The sequence below is a fragment of the Ailuropoda melanoleuca genome, chromosome 7, assembly GCF_002007445.2.
Source record: "Ailuropoda melanoleuca isolate Jingjing chromosome 7, ASM200744v2, whole genome shotgun sequence".
Taxonomy (NCBI): Eukaryota; Metazoa; Chordata; class Mammalia; order Carnivora; family Ursidae; genus Ailuropoda; species Ailuropoda melanoleuca.
Window position 1 is genome coordinate 75,433,169 of NC_048224.1, and position 21,690 is coordinate 75,454,858.

Here is a 21,690-nt window from a genome sequence, read left to right on the forward strand (position 1 = left end):
GATAAACACCGCTGCTCCACACACTTTAATACCTGAGCTTTAATCTTTGATTCCTTAAACATTCCTGAAATGTTTCACATTCACAGCTATGTGTTTTCTTTTTTTTTTTGTTTTTAAGATTGTATTTATTTATTTGACAGAGCAAGCACAAGGAGGGCAAGCAGCAGGCAAAGGGAGAGGGAGGAGTAAGTTGAGAAGGGAGCCCGATGGGGGGCTCCACGCGGGGCTCGATCCCAGGACCCCTTGGTTCATGACCTGGGCCAAAGGCAGATGCTTCACTGCCTGAGCCACCCAGGTGCTCCAATGTATGTGTTTTCAGTTGCATAGCACACTGCCCCTCACCCCCACCGACTTCATACATCCTACTCACTGGCCAGTCTTACTTATTCCTGTTCACATACTGCATCTGTGTGTTTGTTCAAACACTTCTGCCCTGCTTCCAGTGCTCTTCCCTCTCATACCCACCTGTCCACATCCTCTCCATCCATTGCAGCTCACTTCAAATGCCACTGCCATCATCCTGTCCCAGCTATGCCTACCCCCAAGAAAGGCTGGGTGGAAATCATTGCAGTTCAGTGAATGTCTATGGAATATTTTTCTGGCCCTCTCTTGTTGGGAGACAGTATACATAACAGCTAAGTGCCCTGACTTTGAGGTCAGATAACCAGGTCTGAATCTTGTCTCTACTGTGACCTTCCCTAAATTACTTCACCACTTAGTCTCATTTTCTATTTGTAAAATGGACACAATAGCAGTCCCTTTCTCATAGGTTTGTTGTTATGAGGAACAAATGAGATCAATTCCATGTAAAGTGCTTTAACTATCCTTTGCTACCCTTCCTCGGTTATGTCCTAATCATTCCTAAATACTTCTTTTCTTTACTATGTACGATAAACTCTTGAGTAAAATTCATGTCACATACTTTACTGATGCTCTCTTAGTACCAAAAACAGTGAATAATTTTTGTTGACTATATGAATGAATGAATGAAAGCTGAGTCAAATATGTCTCTCTAAGCATTTAATTCATAAGGAGGGAACAACTTAGTAGGAACAATATGGCAGTTATAAAATTATGCCATTTAAAAAATAATGGTATATGTGGGACCTAGCTAGAATGACCAATTACATTATAACTCTTGTTGGTTTTCAGCATCTTTTATTTATGTTTTCTCCAAAATGCAGTGTCTTTCATATTTTTAAGGAACAATTTGAAATCAATTCTAGACAAATAGAAAGGATGCGATCTGTTAATGTAAGTGGCCTGTTTGCTATAACATACAAATATAACAGTGGTGTCTATCTTTTTCTGTTTGCAATTCCATAAAGATCGATTGCATACTCTGTGACAAGTACTGTGTTAGGCAAGAAGATAATGCCCCTTTCTGTAAGTAACTTATGCCAAATGAGAGAAATAGACTTCTAAACACACATATTTAATATATCATAGGCTGCAGTGAAGATGAGCCCAGGAAACTATGGGAACATGAAGGGTACAAAGCGTACCCCCTAGTCCAATAGATTTAAATCCTCTCCTCTGGTTTATTCACTCATCTAGTCCAGTAGGAATTTACTCTTCTCAATCATTAAATGATATCCTAGTGCCATAAAAGAGTCACTACCCTTCCAGAAAGTGAAAAATGTATTCCATATGTTGGACTAAATGTGATATAACTAGAAACACAAATCTCATCTGGATCACCTATTGAATCAAAAGGCAGAACAAATTTTCATAATGGACATTAAAACTATCACTGTTTTTTAGTATATTTTTGTGCTAAAAATAACTCAGTTATATTTTACTTGGATTATATATGCTTTATAAGCTTTTTTCCCTATAAAATCATTCATTGCCTTCATGGAAAATGCACTAGTTTTTGTTGATTTATTTTTAACATAAGATTATCTGTTCTACAATTAAATTGGAAACCCTAAATGATAAATTAAAATTAGAGCCTCTCAGATGATCTCTTGGCACTTTAAAAAATTATTTATTATAAACACATTAAATGAGATGTTACATAATATTAGTGCAAAAATAAGTGTTCCACCATGATGAACAGATATTTTGTTTAAAATACCCTTATATAGAGGGCTCCACTCTTTCTGTTTCTGTTTCAGACTATGTTAAGTTTTACCTGAGTTAGGTTTACTCAGATCTGAAAACAATGATGTGGTTCTTAAACACTTGTCTCATTTCGTACAATAATAATCTAAGGAAACCAGTGCGCTATGGGGATGATTGGTTATTGTCCATCTCAAACTAAAGATAGATTATGTTCAAGAAGTCACCAAAGAGCATAAAGAAGCCACTTCTTGGGCGCAGTGAGCTTTGAATAAAATTTGGGTTTGTAGGGATGCCTGGGTGGCTCAGTCCATTAGTCATCTGCGTTGGGCTGAGGTCATGAACCCAGGGTACTGGGATTGAGTCACACATCAGGTTCCTTGCTCAGCCAGGAGCCTGCTTCTCTCTCTGCCTGCTGGTACCCTTGCTTGTGCGCACATGCTCCCTCCCTCTCTCTCTCTCTGACAAATAAGTAAATAAAAATTTATTTTAAAAAATCGGGGTTTGTAATGGATAGTGTGTGTGTGTGCGTGTGTGTGTATGTGTGTGTGAGGGAGGAGGGAATAATGTTGGAAGTTAAATTCATAATTCTTGAGCTATGTATTCTATTATTTGTTTACATTGTATTTTTTGACTCAAGCATAAGCATAACATACTCAATCATAAACTACTTTCATGCAAGAAGTTTTTGAAAACCTCAGAGGACTATTATTCTGGTAATATATTTGGATCACTATCAATATTCTCTGTACATAAAGAAAAGAGTCATCGTCTAGAGATTTTGTTACTATCCTTTTTTTTCTTGGGGCATTTCAAATGCCTGAAATCCAGGGAACTATCCTGGATAGTAGAAATCTCAGATCTTCTGCAGCATTCCGCCAACTCTCTCTCCCCCAGGCACACACACAAACACCTCCATTTTCTTCATGCCTAAAGCTTTCCTAGGATTTCAAAACAAGGTTCCAATTTTGTCATATTCTTCGTTAGTTTCTTTTGAGAAAGTTGTTTTGAGAGTAAAGCATGTTATTCTTTTAATTCTATGGGAGAAATAATTTATTTTTTAAGATTTGTTATTTATTCATTTGAGAGAGAGAAAGCAGAAGCAGGAACAAGAGCACAAGCAGGGGGGAGGGTCAGGGGGAGAGGGAGAAGCAGAAGCCCTGCTAAGCAGGGCAGGAGCCAGACACAGGGCTCCTGGACCCCAGTATCTTGACCTGAGGCAAAGGCAGACACTTAACCAACTGAGCCATCTAGGTGCCCTGAGAAATGTTTTCTTTAAATTATATTGCCATACTTAAAAATAATAGAAGCAGGTAGATATTTTACATATGTTCAGTCACTCATGCTAGGAGTTATTTTCCTACAAATTGAATCACAGTATAGAAATAATTGTAAGAATTATTTCTTTACTATATTTTTGTTTAAATTTTTTTTTGAATGATAGCCTTTTGCACTAAACACAAAGGATTTCAGATTAGTTCTATTTCTTTTAAAAAATGTCAGGATTTTAAGTTTAAAAATTCATAAAGATTAGTCAATGTTTATTATTCCCAAATAATTGTCTTTTAAGTGTTCCTAAAGCAAATTGAGCACGTGGTTTTGAAGGAATTGAGGTCGGAGAAAATCTATATAGTTAATAAAACTTTTATTAATATTAAACTAAGTTTAGAAGGTATTCAAGTGATTCTAAAATACATTGTAACTTCATGTACACTAAATAGTTTTGGCCAATTGAAATTCATCAAATAATTGTAACGATGCCAATTTTAATTTAACTTCAACTCTTTGTCCCTATATACTCTTTGTTGTAGTTTATATTGAAACTCATAAAGAATCTTAGCCTTGTTTGAAAAGCTAATTGCCGTAATTGCCTGTTAATACCTAGAATGTTACTGATACCCCTAAAAAATGACTAATTTCTGTATGTAAGAAAAACAAAAGCAGTCCTTGACCTCTGGAAACTAGCGTGACCTTTATAAGGAAGCTCCGTGTTCAGGAGCTAGCCTGGAGCTCACAGCTCGGCCTTGGTGTTCTCCTGTTGGTTATAAACAACCTGTTGTTGGTTATAAACAACCTCCCAGAACACCAGGATCAGACAAGGTCTCATGATGATGATGATGTGAGGCAAAAAAAACTATAATTTAGTGGAAGCATAGACAAAAAGCATGGTCACTCTGCAGACCACCTGAATACCTAACATCCCCCCATCTCCTGTTTAATGAGGGACAACCACTTCTAAGCTAACTATGGCATTAGCCTAGATCTAGTCCTCCCTCCTTCTAAATAAGATTTATTAAGACCCTGTTTCCTGACAGAGCCCAATCCAGAACAAAGCCGTGCTCCTTGAACCCTTCCCAGAGTCACTTAACCAAAGCCCAGATCCTGCAAAAGTCCTGTTCCATACTCTTAACTAGGTTGCCCGTGTCTCCCTCACTACAATGAGCAGTAAACCCAACCTCTTCAACTATAGATGTGTTCCTGGTGGTCTTTGACAGGAGAGTATTGACACATCCATAGCCCCCAAAACTGTGAATATTGAACTAGTAGTTAAGTAAAAATGATGTAAAAGAACCTTGTAAACTGTAAAGTTCTATTAAAAAGTTGATGTATTAGTGAGATCTCCAGACTTGGAATTTTGTTTTCAGTAGAATCATCCAAACCCACAAGTATTTTTTAACATTCTACTTTTAAAATATATTTGATGAATAGTTCCCTTTTCAAATATGAAACATATGTACTTTCGACCCTAGGTTTACCATCTCAACTGATTAAAGATGCTGTGATTCTAAAGAGAAGTCCATTCATTTGAAGATTCTTTTCCTTGTGCTTGGGTGATCTTTGTTCTAGTTCAGATTTTAAATTAGCATTTAAATTAATGTCAAGTAATATCCCTATCCTTTCAAAAATAGTAATGGATCAATATTTCTTAAACATTATGTTGCCAGTGCTAGAAGTAAATAACACTTACTGCTCCTTTAGTTACCACTTTGCATGGTGGAATTTTAAACCGCTGTATTGTATGCATCAACACAGGGGAGGAGGTTTGGTCCCATCCATTTGTTTAACTGCACTTTAAGAGCCATCACTTTATTTCAATGTGTGAGTGAGAACATTATGATAACTACCCTTTTATTGCTCTGGTAGTGATTGGAATGGATATATCTGCATTCCGTCCTAAACTCCCTACACCAAACAAAGTTTTAGGAGGTTAAATTTGTACCCAGTTATCTTCTAGAACAGAATCTGCTAGATTGCCATCTCTCTGGCATCCAGAGACGCTGCCTTTTTGAAACTATTTTTATTTGGACAGGGATCCCAGGCTTTCAAATAACCAGATCTTCCATGGAAGATCTGCTGGTTTGTGATGGTGCCTTATGTAAACATTTTAATATCAGATCCCTAAAATCCAGAGGCTCCCCCAAAAGAGATTAAAACATAATCCCCTCTCTCTATTGCTGTAGTGGATTAACTCTGCATTCTCTCTGCGGCTGGTTTGCTCCCTGAAGGCTACAACAAAAAGACTCAGTGCTCCTTAAACACGCTATGGAATTGGAAGTTGTAATTGGAGATTTCCAAAGGACAAGGGTAAAAATGACACACTATGAAGGCTGAATATTTCATGACGCGTCTTTCTTGAAGAAGGACCAGTTCGAAGTCCTTTTATAAGCCCCCAGAAAATCTCAATTCAATAGAATGAGATTGGAGCAAAAGCAGAAAGGAGCGCAGTCTCGTTTCAGAAACGCAGAGAATTAAGGAGAGAGAATGTGTTCCCCGTTCAAAGTTCACGGAAATGTGTCCTTAAAAATTCGTCATATATTTCAGTAAATCAGTGTGTACGGTTTTGATAATGTATTTAGTGATTTTTTATGTCACCCCAATTTAATTGTTTGGATATGTTAAATTACTTTTTAAGAGAAAGGAATAGTTCGCCATTTTAAATGTTTGTGACCATTCTACGTCTCCAAATGCCAGAAACCTCCATTAAACCAGAAATCACTAGCCGCCTGTGTATAGAATGACGGCTTTTCTGAGGTTTTAGCAAGGCCCGACGACGTATAAGAAGACACGGTTTTCGATGTCAGTACGGGACCTTCTTTCCCACCTCGCCCCAATCAAGAGTAAACTTTCTGGATTTCTCCAAAAGGGAAATATGAAAAGTGTCATCCGAAGGAGCGTCCTGGTGGCTGAAGGGTTAAGGGAGCGGTTCGAACCGGCCCGAGCGTTGGGGGATTCCGAGGAGGGCGCGGGAGGCAGGAGGCGCCGCGGAGCGCGCGCACAGACCCTCCAATAAACACAAAGGAGGGCCTGGGGAATAGAAACCCAAATCCACTTGTAATCGTACAAGAGATTCGGGCATAATTACTTGAGCAACCTAGATTAAGATTGATGAGCCTTTAAAGTGGCGCTTCAGATCGACCGCCGCCTCGCCCTTTGGAAAGAAAAACCTTGTGTAGCCGAGATGGACCCCGACTCCGCTCGGCTCCGCGGCGGAAACCCAGGCCGGGAGTCTGCGCGCCCCGGGGCCGAGCCCCCCAGTGCGGGCTCCTGGGGGACAGAGAGCTGTAAACTAAAAGAAAGGGCTTCGCGTTAGTCTGAGCCAGGCGGTCACGATCGGGGGTGAAGGCTGACACTGACACAGTTTGCTTCCTGCCCACCCCGTTACGCGCGACAGAAGCCGGCCGATTCCTCTGTGTGCCTCCCGCAGCAGAAACGGCCCGGCTTTGTGCAGGACGGTCGCGGATTTGGTGTGTGCTTCTCCCTCGAAACGTCAACTTCTCTACAGTCCCCGCGCCCGGCCGGCCGGGTCAGGCCTGCTGACAGTGGCCTTGGCGGTGGCGGTACGAGGCGGTCTCACCGCGAGGAGCCGCCGCCGAGGGGCCCGAGCCTGAGCGGCCGCAGGGGACCTGTCTTCTTATTGCCTTTATCCTACTGTTATTGTGACTCATTTGACTATATGCATTTCACGGCGGTGGGCGGGGGGGTGGAAGGGAATATAAGGCGCCCTTGCTACCAAAAAAAGAAAAAAAGAGGAAATAGGGGAAAGAAAGAAAGAAAGAGAAAGGAAGGAAGGAAAGAAGAGAGAAGAGAAAAAGAGTAATTTCCGATTTCCTTGTCTGTATTTTAAAAGTACAGTATAGCAAAGAATGCTTCCCCTTTCGGGGAATCTTAAAGGGGCAGTTAAGTAATCCCCTTTGAATTTGTATTCCAATACGTAATTTTCAACATTAACTCAGATTGAGGGAATTCGAAGTAAGCACCCCAGTAGGCACACTTTGTAAAAATCTCTTTTACTGGAGATTAGCTTCTCTAGTTTCAAAAGTTGAGAGATAGTACTTTTCGGACGCTTTTCTGAGAATCTTCTTGTTCAAGCGTCTTACAATGTCATCACTTTTGACTGATTGTCGGTGAGAAGATCACTGCTACGATATTTGTTCTTTTCTACATAAGAAATGTATTTAATATTCTTGTGTGTGTGTATGTGGATGTGGCGCGCCTTAGGACGCCGATATTAATCTTCCTGCAAGATGCAAACCGGTTAGCACAGTGGAATTTATATATTTAGATCCTATACCCCTTCACATCCTCCCGCCCATCCTTGGGGAACGCTGCTGCCGAGTGGAACGGCTTTACACGATGGCTGGTCTTTGGGGGCAGTGCTGACTGCCTACGGTGTCTCCGGACAGCCAGTGGCGCTCAATGGAGAATCGGGGCATTTGTAGGATTTCTAGGCGGAGGTTGCAAACTGGCTTGCAAAGGGTCACTTAATTCGGTATCCTGACCTTTTGGGGTTTTATAGAATTATTTATCTCTACTCTTGTTGTAAGATAACGTGCAAGAGCTAAGCAGACCTTATCTCACATACATTACGCAATAAACCATTTTCTTAGCGCATCTTAAAAAATAAAGGCCCCGCGGCACCCTTTGCGGGGGGAGCAGGAGAGGGCCACAGGGACTGAGCCTAACTCCGGTGCCCTTGTCTTTCAGGCCCAGTGGTTCTCAGTACCCCAGCCCAGCTCATCGCTCCCGTGGTGGTGGCCAAGGGGACACTCTCCATCACCACGACAGAAATCTACTTCGAGGTAGATGAGGACGATCCTGCCTTCAAGAAGATCGACACCAAAGTGAGTTAGAGCGATTCGTATACAGTACTAGTGGCTTTGTGGCAGGAAGTGGTTTTCAATTTTGCTTGGTTTTAAATGACGGGGGGAGGGGAGCACATTTCCATTTTTGTCAGAGGAAATAAAATGAATGAAATAACACATGCTCTATTTTATGGGATTGAAGAATATATTAATGATTTTAAATCCTGTGTTACCAGAGCACGCACATTACAGTCTCGCCATGAGTGCCTTTGTGTGCACTTGGGTAAATTTCGTTGGATAAGCCAATTGTTCCAAAGTCCCTGGGGTACAGCATCTTGGTCTTGGAAGACCAAGAGGGGTCTTCTGAAATATCTTAAGATGACTTTTAATTTCTGAAAGTGTAATTTGCAATGTGAATTATTATTCATTGAAAGCTTGTCAGGAAACTGGGGAGGGGGGGAGCGTTTAGATATAAATTCATCTCCATTATTGTGTCCATTTTTCATCTCCTGAAATAAGAATGAGTTTTACATGTGAATTTAAGAGTGAGAGAAACTGATTCTCTGAGAAGCATTGATTAAAAATGTATATAGGTAGTATATACTAACAATCAGATGTTAAAGTTTGTGTTCTTCTGCTAGTGTAATGCCAAAAAATACCTATTTGGACAATTTGAAATACATAAATATTTATTTATTATATCTTTTGTGTAGATTTTAAAACCTGATATTAGAACAGCTCTACGCCTCCACACTTTCTATTGAAACCAATTTGATTGTTGTTTTAACTTTCATGTTCCTGTGCAGTTTGTAAACTTTCTTCCTGAGGTCAAGAATTCAAGTGTCATGCTAGATATTCAAGCATCAGTTTATAAAGAGCTTCCTTTGCCATATTTATCAGAAGCAATTATTCTAATATCGCCAAAGACAAATGCGCGCACGGATCCAGAACTTTATTATTTATATGTAGCTTTTATATAGAGATAGAGAATTATAAAACGCTATCTGTAGAAGAGGAACCGAAATTCTAAAATCCATCCCCGCCTGAATTAACCTATCTTAAGGCCTGTAGGTGATTAGCGCTCTCAGCACTTGTTGACTATTAAAATACTTGAAAGGACAGTCATAGACTTCTTGTATTTCCAGCTCCCAAAGGATGGAATGTTTAAAATGAGTTTGAATGTAGTGTATTTGATTTTTAAATAATTTGAAAGTTTGTCGTTGTGCTTTTATCACTAGCTTGGCCTGTGAAGTAAAAAGAAATTCTGGATTTCTGATTAACTTATTCAGCTAATGAAACACTTACTGCATAAAATAAGATTTGACATAAAATGGTCAGAAATAATCTTTATTTTATGAGCATAGTTATACAAATTTTGAAACTTTCATTATGACTTTAAGTTCACTTTCTCTGAGTTAGTCTAATTTTTAACTCAGCAGTCTGTACCGTCATGACATATTTTTCCTTATATTATCAAAAAAGCTACAGAAATGCTAATCCAGAAGAGCAAGCTTTCAAGGGGAGATTTAAATGTGTCTGTTGTAGAAAGAAATGGTCTTATAAGTAAATCATTATCTTCTGTAGCTGTACAAAGAGTTTTCTCCAGGATTTTAAGGTTTTATTTTTAATTATTTCATTAGCATACTCCTTGAAATGTTTAAAACGCTCAAGTGGGTTCAGTTTTCAAAATGGAGCATTACATCTTTTGATAGAAAAACAAGTGAGACACAACAACTTTTATTTTACTTCATTTATTAGCTTCTAATTAAATAAACACCAGCAACAGATATTAAAATCTAAATCACAAAAGTAGTTATCCAGTGTATTTCAAGTGCATTTTTCAAATATATAATTCAGATATTCAAGCGTTAATTATATAAGCTGAATTCAAATTTCTTTGAATATATTTAAATAACATTTCAAGTATATTTATGGAATGTTAGAAATAGAACAAGCATTATATTTGAAACAAAATGTAAACTTTTTAAAGTTCAGACACTTTCAAAGACAGATAAAAGTACCGGGAGGAAATCTACCTTTAAATGGTATCTTTGTTAGTGGAAAATGTCTGGAAGTCTCCAAAACGGCAATTTAACTTCCATTCACCAAATCACAAAACACCAACATCCACACTTTCAAAGACAATGTGAGATCACAATATTTGTTACAAATCAAAATATACATTACACTTTCCTTCAGATGGCATATCCAAATCGTGTTTACTCACAGACAGATGCACCTAAATCACCAGGATTGCTATAATCCTTTGATAGTTAGGCAGAGTGTTCACTGGGGTCTTGCATCACAGCCGGGTTGTTTTCCGGGTGTTATTGTGTACTTTTCAAGGGAGATATGAAATCCTTTGTAAAGAAGTCTTCTAATACTTGTGGGTTTGGGTTTTTCTCCATCCGCTTTCCCTACTTCTTTTTCTCCCCTTGGAGGGGTGGGTGAGATGATGCCTAAACATTGTATTGTTATTCCTTTTTAAGGAAGAGATTGTTTGCACTGACAAGTGGAATATTAGGAATCCAACAGGAAGTTTACACTGAATCAGGTCTTTGAGAAGAGTAATCACATTTCGGCTCCTGATTAAATTGTCCTCTAAAGTTTTTCCAAACTTTTCGGGTTGGTCAGGATCTCTCTTGCCAGCCGCCACGTTTGTTTGGCAGCGTTCTCCAGAGCCGAATGAGGTTTGCCTTGAAACAGATCTAAGTTCGGTAGGAAGTAGTGAGGACACCGCCGGCACTGCAGGCAGGAGATAAGTTGCAGCAAAATCCCGTTAAGCCGATCACCCAGGCAAGACTCGTCCCAGTCTGACTCCCGGGGATGCTTTTCACACTCGTAGGAAACCAAAGTCTTCATGTGGTAATTGTTCAGGGGCTGGCCCGGCAGTTCAAGGTGACGATCTCGTAAGGTTTTGAGGATGGAGAGGCATTTCTTTCTGCAGCCCCCCATCTGCAGTCTGTTCTCTGCTTCCGCGAACTGCAGTACCCAGGCGTCGCTCTCGGCCGAGCTCTGTTTGCCGGCCAGGGAGTGGCACTCCTTGGACAAGAGATTGAACCCTTCCGCTTTGACCTCCGCCACCCGGTTGGGTCCTGGCCAGGGGATGTGGGGAAGTGGCCAGTGGGCAGCACTCCTCGGCCAGATCCCGGTACATTTAAAAGCCGGGGTGATCTGCACCACGTACCTATCTCGGATTCTCAGTTTCACTTCGCTGGTGTCTGCCACCATCTTTACCACATCCCTGTAGCTACATTTGTCTACGGCTTGAGCCACCAGCGTCTGAAACCTGGACCGGATTTTGCGTGCCGAGAGGTAGCCGGAGGCGGTAATGAATTCCACCCAGAGGGACATGCTCCTCTTGCGCCCGTCGCTCAACTTCAGCACCGCGCAGCCGGGCAGCGAGCCGTCGTCCACAAAGTTGAACACCCCCATTTGGTTAAGGTAAAGCACCACCTCAAATTCGGTGGGGGAGATGACCTCGAGGCCCTCGTAGCGATTGTCCATCTCGTTGAGGGAGCTGATGAACCGGGGCTCCTGCACTTCCACTTCTTTAAGTACGTCGGAAACTACTTTGCAGACTTCCCGGATAGTTTTTGCAATGGCAGCTTTCCTGGCTTGGCATTTCTCATTGTAGTATTTATTCAGATGGTATACCAGCTTGGCCTGGGCCGCGATCATGTTGGGGCAGAGATCCGGATTGTACACCGGAGTCTCGCAGTAAGCTGTGGGATCCAATGCGGCTGCTAGCGCTGGAGCCAACTTCGGTGGAGAAACGGGCCGCCGCGCTCAGAAATGTATCAAAACGCTCTCCGTTGCGTTGCAGCGGTGGATTCCTAGCCGCTGCTTTCCCCCTCCTTTTATCTTTGAGCCCAGACGGTCTTAAAGTGAAAGATTGTTCTCCCCCCTCTCTCGGTCTTTCTTCCTCTTTTAAAGAATCCTTGTGTGAGAGAAACGCATGGAGAGATCACCTTCTCAGTAACGAAAACAAAAGTTGCGCTGAGACCCAGCAAGCTCTTCCAGTAGTCAAAATAATCAACCCTTTCCGTATTTATTTACGCTTTCCCGTAATCATTGTGTATGCTGGACTGTTAATCAGATGGAGGAAAAGTGTGCTGAGTGTGTCGGGGGTGAGTGTGCGTGTGTATATGTCAGAAGAAGCTGCTGTTGGTTTGTCTAAGAGCCCAGATGCACTCGTGTGGAAATTATAAAGGCAGGGCCAGGCAGGCTGGCGGCCAATCGCCACTGGGCTCGTCACGACAGCCTCCTTCAGCTCCAACCCGGCTAATTAATCCCCCCTCATGGATATAGGCACACAAACTAAAGGTAGGAGGCTGCTGCCGGCAGAAAACCACGCAGGCCACCTAGACAGTTTTGGAAATCAAGAGGAATCTCTCAGCTTTGGTATTAATTGAAGCATATTGACGTTTTGAAAAGACTTGGCAAAGTGGTTCTCTTCTGTGTTGAAAACCCTGCTTGTCTTTTTACAGGGGAAATGCAAATACAGGTGTATTAATGGTCATCCATCAATTAGTGAACTAGATGGGGTCTTCTAAAACAAAAGTCAGCAACTTGCATTTAGAGTAAGATAATTAATGTCTGTGAATCCTTGAGGTCTTTTTAAATGCAGGTTGAGAGTTTGCTCTTTCATGTATATGCAAGTTGGTTTTAGATGGACTGATGCCAGTGTAATTTGGGGGATTTTCCTATATGTTAGAATGGGTTTTTGGTTGGGTTTTTAATTTTTTTTTTTACATTATGCAGTGTTTTATCTCTGGTTCCCCCCCCATTTGCAGTTGTTGAAAGGAGTCTGAAAATTATTGCTTTGTTAGATGTTGTCTACCCCAGTTTAAGTTAGGATGTTTAAAAAATGTTTAGTATTACTCCCCCTCTCCCCAACTGCAGCCCTCTTTGTACTTTGGTAGACTTGTTCAACATAATCAGGACAGTAAGTTTTGTTCGCTCTGGTAGAAATATTTTAAAAATAACATCTCTGTGGTTGAGAAATTATTGTGAGTTCATAGTGAGCTATATTTTAATACGGGAAATTAAGGCAAGATCATAGAGATGAGACCTACTGGCAGATAACTGTTCTGAAGATGTTCAAGTTTAGGGTTTCTGGCTTGCTTATTAATGTATAATTATACCTCCTCTCTTAAGTGTCCTTAGTGGTGACCTGACAGTAGACTTCTAATTGTTATACAATTTCATGTAATTTGATTGAGGGAAAAATCAGTAAGATTTTAAAAAGAAAACTAATTTGCAGTCATCCAGGGTTTTTAAATTTAAATTTCATTTTGGAAAACTTTGAAAGAAATCAACATTTCTGCATTTTGGAGCCTTGAAACAGGAGGGGGGAATGGATTTATGTAGAACATGCTTTTGGTTTGGGTTTTTGTTTTGTTTTTCTTTTTTCCTTCTGGTGATACCGATTGTGTCCTTAATGTACAGGAAAGGAAATAAGTACCTCTTAGGGATTATGTAGTAGTTTTAAAACCTAGGCATATTTTTAATGCCTACCTTTAATTTAGATGCCATCTCTCTGAAATTAACAATATTTCCAGCAAAATCCTATAACTCCTGGTAACAGGTCTGTAGGCACTTTCTTTCAGAGCCGCTTTCAACAAGATCTTGTTCAGGGCTCCCACTTTTTACTCCAGCTTTTGCTTGCTTGCTTGCTTGCTTGCTTATTTATTTACTTATTTATTTTTGTGCAGGTAAGAGCATCACAAAGGCATCTATTATTTACTTTCTCCTTCTCCAAGAGGGATAGATTCTGATTTACCTTAAAATAGTACATTAGATTTGGGGCTCATGGCATCCATCTACTGTATTCCCAGGAACCTTCTATTCCCTTAGGAGCTGGGATTGGGAACACCCGAACAGCCCCTCCCCACTTTGCAGGCTTTTCGGGTGAATGCACTGCTACCTTTCCGCAGTTGGAAGAGGAAGAAGAGGAGGCAAATCAGAACCGGAGAACACAGGGCCAAGAGGGGGAAGATGTGCCTTAGTCTCAGGGGAAAAAGCCACGTCTGGCCCTCACCCAGCTCAGGTCCCCTCTCTCCCGCTGCTCAGCACTCCAGAGCCATCCTCCTTTCCTCTCTCTCTTCCATAGGTGTGTGTGTGTGTCTTGTGTTTTTTGTTGTTGGGGTGTGTGTGTGTGTGTTTTCCTGTGTGCCCGTTATTGTAAACCTTACCTGGTGTCCTCGGATTCTCCACTTCTGCTCCAGGCCATGGTCCCTGCCCGCGCATCCCTCAGCCCTGACCGCCACCCCGGCCGACGTGAGGTCGCAGCCGAGCCCCGGCTTTCTCACCGTTGGCCGCGGGCCCCCTGTGCCCAGCGAGCTCTCCCCTGGGTTCAGAGCAGAGTTGCTCGGCCAGGATCTCCTCCCTCGATTTCTTGGGTCACCTGCAAGTGTCCCCGATTGCCGAGGACGTGCAGCGTGGGACGCGGAGGCCCCGGAGCCGTTTGGGGGGCACCGTGGGGCGGCGGTCCGGATGGGTCTAAGGCGAAGGACGCGAGGGGCGCCGGGCCGGCCTCGCTGGAGCCAGGCGCGCAGGTGGCGCATCTTCGGGGCTCACTGTGCGGCTTAATTGGGTTAAAGCGAAGCTAAACACCGAAGCCCTTTGCGCAAACTAATTGGTGTAACCGGGGCCTTTTCACTAACGATTTGCACTTTGAAGAAGAAAAATGGATGGTGAGAAAAAGACTAAGAAACTCGTTAGTCCTAGAATGTTCCAGGGAAGTGAAGTCATTCTGCTTCAAGGACGCCAGGACTGTGTTTTCTGAGCTGCTTCCAACAGCACCCTTCACGCTGGGGGCTGACAGTGATTTACATAACACAGGACTCACCCACCCGCTGTTATCACTGTATGTGAACTGGGCGCCCTAGAATAATACTCAAGCGCAAGTACTGCTTGTTGCTGCAACACAGTGATTTTCTATTACACTGAACACGTGAAATGAATTGCCCTTCTGTAGCTGAATCCTTTCAGGGATCCTAGACACCTCTCATTGTTGAAGGGCAAATTAAACTATTCGAGGAGTATGTTTTTCTGTCCCTTAATTTTTTTTTTATTGAAATGACCTATGGAAAGGAATTTAAAACAGATAGCATATTTTTATGTAATTCGGCCACTTTTAATCTAGGCTTTGGAGATAGGTTTGTGGGAGTAACTTATTTTATAGTAATTTTTTTGAAACACCCTTTGACCAATAGTTTGAACTGGTCATTTCAAATGTTGATGTATTACCTGGAGATAGCTTAAAATCAATTTATTTACTTATGTGAGAAGTTATAAAGCAACTCTAGTGATTCCAGTCTTAACTTATTTTTTTACTGTAAATATAATCTTAGTTCTAGAATAAAAGCTCGTGTGTGCCCCATGCTTTAGGATATAAATGCTTAATTGTTTTCAGTGGTATGCTGTGCAGGCATCTTTGACATGAGCTAATAATAGAATGATAATTGAAGAAAACTGATCTAATTGTAGGAAAAAAAAGCCAAGAATCTCATGATTTAATGACAGTTTGAGTTGCTTACATTTGAATGATATTTGGGATTTTAAGGTCTAACTGGCTTGACTTCTACATTTCATTTACTTAGGTTACTAGGCAGCCTTGATTTATAACGCACCACTTACAAAAAGAATCCCAAAAAGTCACAAACACACCATTATCAAAATGTTAGTAGTATTAATGAATATAAAACAATTAAATATTATGATCCTTAACATTTCAAAACATTCAAAATAATAATGGCAAAATAATTTTTTCCTGAAATATTGTTGCCTAAGTAACTTATCCCCCCTTCTGTAAACCTACTTAATTTATATGGTATACACAAAGTAATGCATAAATAGTCACCTTATTGGGTTTAAAGAAAAACTATTATGTTGAGAAATGTAGGAATGCACGGTTTCTGTGTTTTTTAAAAAAACTAATTTAAATTTGAATTACATGTTCATAAATTTAAGCCAGTGTGACCTTTCATCTGGAAAAATGTATCTGTTGTTAGGGAATCTGCATATACATGTTAAATGCTCAGATAGATATTGTTTAGCGCTTTTTCATATTTGCTGGCTGCTATTCTATTCACAAGTATTCATGAACTTAAAGTTTTATTTTTTTAATATGTGCTTATTACACTGGGGAGATAAAAAGAATATGAAGTTGAGTTTATTAAATTATTTATCCCTACTGCTGGAGTGGCTTTGAAGGCTCATTGTACGCATCTGATTCCTACCTCCCCCCACTTCGTTTTTTAAAGGCACCCAGGCTATTTCATCTGCTTCATTCTGCCAGACACAATATATTTCTTTTTTTACACTAGAGAAATTAAAGACAGATATTTGTGCAGGGTTTTCTTTATGTGTCACATTAAATAAAGTAAAATAGAGGGAGTTTCTCTGGTAATCTAATTTGATGGCATCTCTACCTTTCTTCCTGTTGTGACTCCTTGTATAAGAACACTTGAAACAAAATCGCTTGAGAGCTTCAAAAGTTTCAATTTCTTAAAACAATTATTTCATATTTTAATATCAGGTTTATGACAAAGTAAAGCAAAGAATTGAGGTCACTGTTGACACAGTTTAGACCCTGTTTTGTTGTTTCAACCAGAGTATCCTGGTCATTGAAGTTCTTCAAAAAAATTATTCCTTTCATTCTTCACTTGAATGATTGGGGCTGGGGCCTTAGTTTTGCTCATCCCCCTAGTACCCGTCGTGTAGTCAACATTTGTTGTGGGGGCCACTTTTTTCCCTACAGTGTTGCTTAGTAAATTTGTGATTGGTGCTAATAAATGTTGGAAAGAAGGTAACTTTGAGATTTAAGATGGGCATTAGAAGTGTACCTCACTAGAATTATGACCACTGCTGGGTTTGCGCATTTGTAGTGATTCCGGGTAATTCTGACCACGTTTCTTTCAGTGGAAGAGAAAGAAAGCCGGGGGAATGTAGATAACCGGCTCACTTTCCCCACTGCATTTGAATATATACATAGAGGTGGAGGATATTGTAAGTTGCATGCACAAACTGAAAAATTTGAGGGGAAGGCTGTTAACCAAAAGATTTTCTTATTGCTCTAAATAGATTGTTATCTCTCTTTTCAAAAATTTAAGGGTATTGGGGTTAGTCATTTATTTATTATGATGGAAGAAGTGTTGATTCCAGTATTCCAGTTGCTTATAGACCCATCAGAAAGTCACTGTCGTCTTTATGATGTAGAAAATTCAAATTCATTTTGTTAGATTTCAACCGCTATTTTTCATTTGGATGTTATAGAAATATTCTGACGAGATAAATGGGCTCACGCGGTTCCTATCTTTCTGAATATATGAAAACTAGGTATTCACGCGGATTTATAGACATTGTGTATGTGACCACAGCCTTAGTACTCTTAGCGCATTAGAGTTTTATTGCACTTAGACAAAACAATGGAATCAGATGCGATTAGTGTCTTAATCTGTACATCTGTAGTAGGTCATCCAGGACTGCACAGCTCTCATTACTGCCCCATACTGTATGTGATTAAGCCACGGAAAATATTCAGCATGACCTTGAGACTAGAGTATGGTATGTAGATAATCAACATTCAGTGATTGCATGTCTAAAATAACCTTTTCTATATCTAATTTACAGTTTTGGAGCTTACTTTTTAATGAACAAAGCAACTCCTCTAAACTAGGATTTATTTTTTTTAATGATCAGCGACTGGAGTAATAATTTAAGAGAATAATTACATTAAATAAAAAACTATTACCTCGTATCATATATATTTTATGTAAAAAATAAATGCTTTATAGAAAAAGGAAATTAGTTTATGAATAAGAATTTCCTTATAGTTTTACATATAGATACAGAAATATAAACATCTGAGAACACACCACGTAAATAATGATTTCATTTCCACTTATGTATGATTATTTTCACTATTCTAATGTTCCAACAATATACATTTTAGTGTACAAATGCGTATTATTTCTAAAAAGCCGAGTTTTCTGTGATCGGTCAAAAATATCCAGTCTAAGTAGTTAATACTTCTTAATCTATGTGTTTATTCATTTTGTCTACACATCTAGAGCAAAAGCATGAGAGCACAGAGTTTGTAAGACCGTAGTCTTTCTAATAAAAAATTGTGAAACCAATGAAATAGAAAGTATAGCTTTATTTTATTTTTATGTGAAATCTATTTTGTATTATTTAAGTCAGGTTTATTGATGTGTATTTTGTGTACAGTAGCATTCTATTCTATGGTTTTTCCACATGAATGTGCCATCCTGTGAATTTTAACAAGTTTCTACACTCACAGAACATCTGGCACAGACATAGAACATTTCCATTGCCACAAAAGTTTCCTCGTGCCCCTATTTTACATTTTAATTCATAAATTTTATGATTCATTTATAAGCATCTGGGTGTTTTACTTTTATATCAAAAAACCTTTAGGTTGTAAATCTTTATTTATTCCTCTAGAATTTATTATTTTATATCGCTTCTAATTTAAGGCCAGTTTTCATCCAATAGCTCTGAAGTAGAGGCAGGGTACGAAATAATATTTCAGATAGGCAAGCTAGATTTACAATTTTCGTTTTACATAAAAGTATTAAATGTTTAATGTTTAAATGTAATATATATTACCTTAATGCTAGGTAAAAGATTTATTTTTCAAAGGAACTGCTAATATTTGTTACCCTAGCGTGAACGTGTGTATTAGACTTACGAATAGAGTTTATATTTGCACATCAGAATATATCGTAGTAAGAAGCAGGGATTCCTCATATACGCTGGCAACATTTGAGGCATATTGGTGATGTTACTAGCTTTACGTCACTGGAGAAATGAATCTCCTTTCAGTGTTTAAATTACATTGTACTTTGCATTTTCAGTAAATTAATCCTCCCTTTGAGTGGTGGGGGACAAGGCCAAGGAGTTTATTAGAGCTAATATTAATTAACGTACACGTTCTTGGAACATATGCCTCTAATCCTAATTTTATATAAATATACATTGTCATTTAAATTTCGATAGTTATAAATACTCCAAACAAAGAATGCTTAAATTGTAGGAGAGCAGACGTATTCATTGACCACGATGCTCTTTCAAGTATTTTGCCTTTTTACAACTCGGAATAGCACAACTAGTCTTCTCTTTCTTTCCCCAAGATATAAAATTATTTAAATGCTTTCTGTTTTATATTTTTATTTGGCAATTACAATAGAAATTTTAATGTTATGCATGCTTACAGGCCTATTAAGAAAGAAGTTATTGCTTTCTTAATAATCTTAAACCATTTTTAGAAAGTACACTCTTTTTATGGTTTGCAAAATAGCCTGTGCATGTACACACACACACACACACACACACACACAGTATTGCAGATAGTAAAAGATTGAATTGGCCTCTATCCATTTATTTTTACCTGTTAAAGGGAAACAACTACTAAATACAGGATTTCTGTGGCCATCAGGTTATAATATCATATCTGCAAGATTGGTCCGTGATAACCTATACCGTTTTCAGTAATAACTTAAGAGATGACATGAAACAGATTTTTTTAAATAATAATAACTGGAAGTTCTGACAGTATTTATATAGATACATACACTGTGGCGGTTTGAATATCATAAGCTTTTAATTGCAAAATTGAGAAGTTTAAATGTCGCTAGCCATTCTGTCCACATAAAATCAAATATACCGCTCAGTCACCCACGTACATAATACGCATGTCTAGCCACAAAAACAGTTTCATGTATTTAAAATTGTTCTCTGCTTTCCTGCAACAGACAATGGTTAAGTTTCTTGCAACCTGAACCTGTATTTGATAACCAAATTGCCTAACTCTCTGGGTGGGGGCGGGGGTAGGGGGGAGAGAATTTTAGGGTTTCTTTTGGTTTGGGGGTTTTTGCTTTTTGTTGTATTTTTTTTTCCTTTTACTAGCAAATTCAGTTCTTCATTTGTTTTGCTCTCCACGCTGCATTAGCACGGTTTTCCCCTGTGTGCATCTGCCAGTGTACAATTTAGCCACGGGCATCTGTAGACCTTGTGGTGATCAGTATTGCAGGCAAAAGCCATATGTGTTTAAATAAAAAAAAAATCTCTTTATTTCATTTGCTGTTTTAACTGGATGGATAACTTTTGTGCCTCAAGACAGAAGAAGAAATACAGAAATAATTAATTGCCTCTATTCTTGAGGCAGTTCCATTTCCCCCTCCAATATGGAATGCTTGTCAGCTTTCCTGATAAATGACTGCATGTATTTGCATAGATTTTACATTAACACAAAAATTAGTTTTATTTGTGGAAAACTAGTTTACATAATAATATAAAACCTAGTGTTATTGATTATGTTTGCAAACATTGATGATTTTTTAAAGGGGTCATAGCATTCTTCTGTTTCAAAGATCTGATCAACCTATTTTTTAACCTACACTTTCTTTTGCTTTATATGGTTTTGCACTAACAAGACAAACATGTATAAAATTGTAAAGTCGTAAAAATTCTTTTCTGGACGTGTTCATCACAACTGTTTCAGACCCATAGTTAGTAACCCTCATTTTAGTAAAAAGATTCTGGTTTTAAACTTTGGTCGAGGATTATTTTTAAAGACTTATTGCCAATGGCAGACACCTCAGACAGTTGGAGAATTGCATCTGTGTGAATGATTGTAATTTTCATATTCACGTTATCAGAAGGATGGGCACTGTAATGGATGTGTGCAGTTGAGCTCCTTCTGAGACATTGTGCATTGTTTGCTACCACATTTAAAAGACAACTGAGAACTATTCTCTAGGTCTTCAGTCTGTTTCCTTGAGTATACATAATCGTTGATCACCTTAATCCAACCTTGAAAAAACACAGTGAGCTGGAGCTATTTGGGTGCTGCAAACAATTCTCCCTCTCTAAGTGGCAGGCAGTAGATGTTTATTCATACTGTAATCTGGCATCTTGTTGTCTAGAGGCAACCTGCTAATTATGTGCTATCATTGTATTATCCATGTTATGGAAAATTCAAATATGTTCACTGCTGTTACTCACATCACAAAGCTTTTCATAAAATATACTTGATCCTCCAGAAACCTACTACACTTAATGGCAACCTAAACCAGGAGTCTCTCTGCCACTTCTTGATTCTGGGACACCCTGGGTGCCAGCTGTCACAGCTCAGCTAATGATGACAAATGCCCCTCTCTATGCAGATTGCAGAGTTTGCAGGCTGCCGTGAAAGGCAACCAGATTACCTTTCCTCAGATAGTAACTTAACCTCTTAAACTCATGTCAGAATGAAATTATCAGCTGTGATAGTTTCAGTATCTGTATCTTTAAAAACAAAAATCAGAACAATATCAAATAATGGACTCCCTTTTTAAACATTTTTCCGATTTTGGTATCCTTTAATAGCTTTACCCTGGAAGGCTGTAATGTTCTTAAATGAGAAACTCTAGGGAAAATACACTTTACAGCCGCACCAGAATGTGCATTTGAACTCTGCATACAACTCAGGTAGTATGAGTTATTGAGAGCATCATCCAGATTGGTTCGGCTA

General features: G+C 39.3%; 2 protein-coding genes across 7 annotated transcripts in view; one reads left to right on the forward strand and one right to left on the reverse strand.

Annotated features, from left to right (window-relative positions):
- Positions 1-21,690, forward strand: part of NBEA (neurobeachin) — a 651,237-nt gene that overhangs the window by 450,426 nt on the left and 179,121 nt on the right. For all 6 annotated transcript variants that reach the window (XM_034665060.1, XM_034665062.1, XM_034665064.1 and 3 more), the window contains one exon: positions 8,050-8,186. In XM_034665060.1, the coding sequence (XP_034520951.1) occupies positions 8,050-8,186 (137 nt within the window). The remainder of the gene's footprint in view (positions 1-8,049; positions 8,187-21,690) is intronic.
- MAB21L1 (mab-21 like 1) lies at positions 10,736-11,828 on the reverse strand. The gene has a single exon (XM_002923462.4). The coding sequence runs from the start codon at positions 11,826-11,828 to the stop codon at positions 10,749-10,751; it is 1,080 nt and encodes a 359-aa protein (XP_002923508.1). The 3' UTR covers positions 10,736-10,748.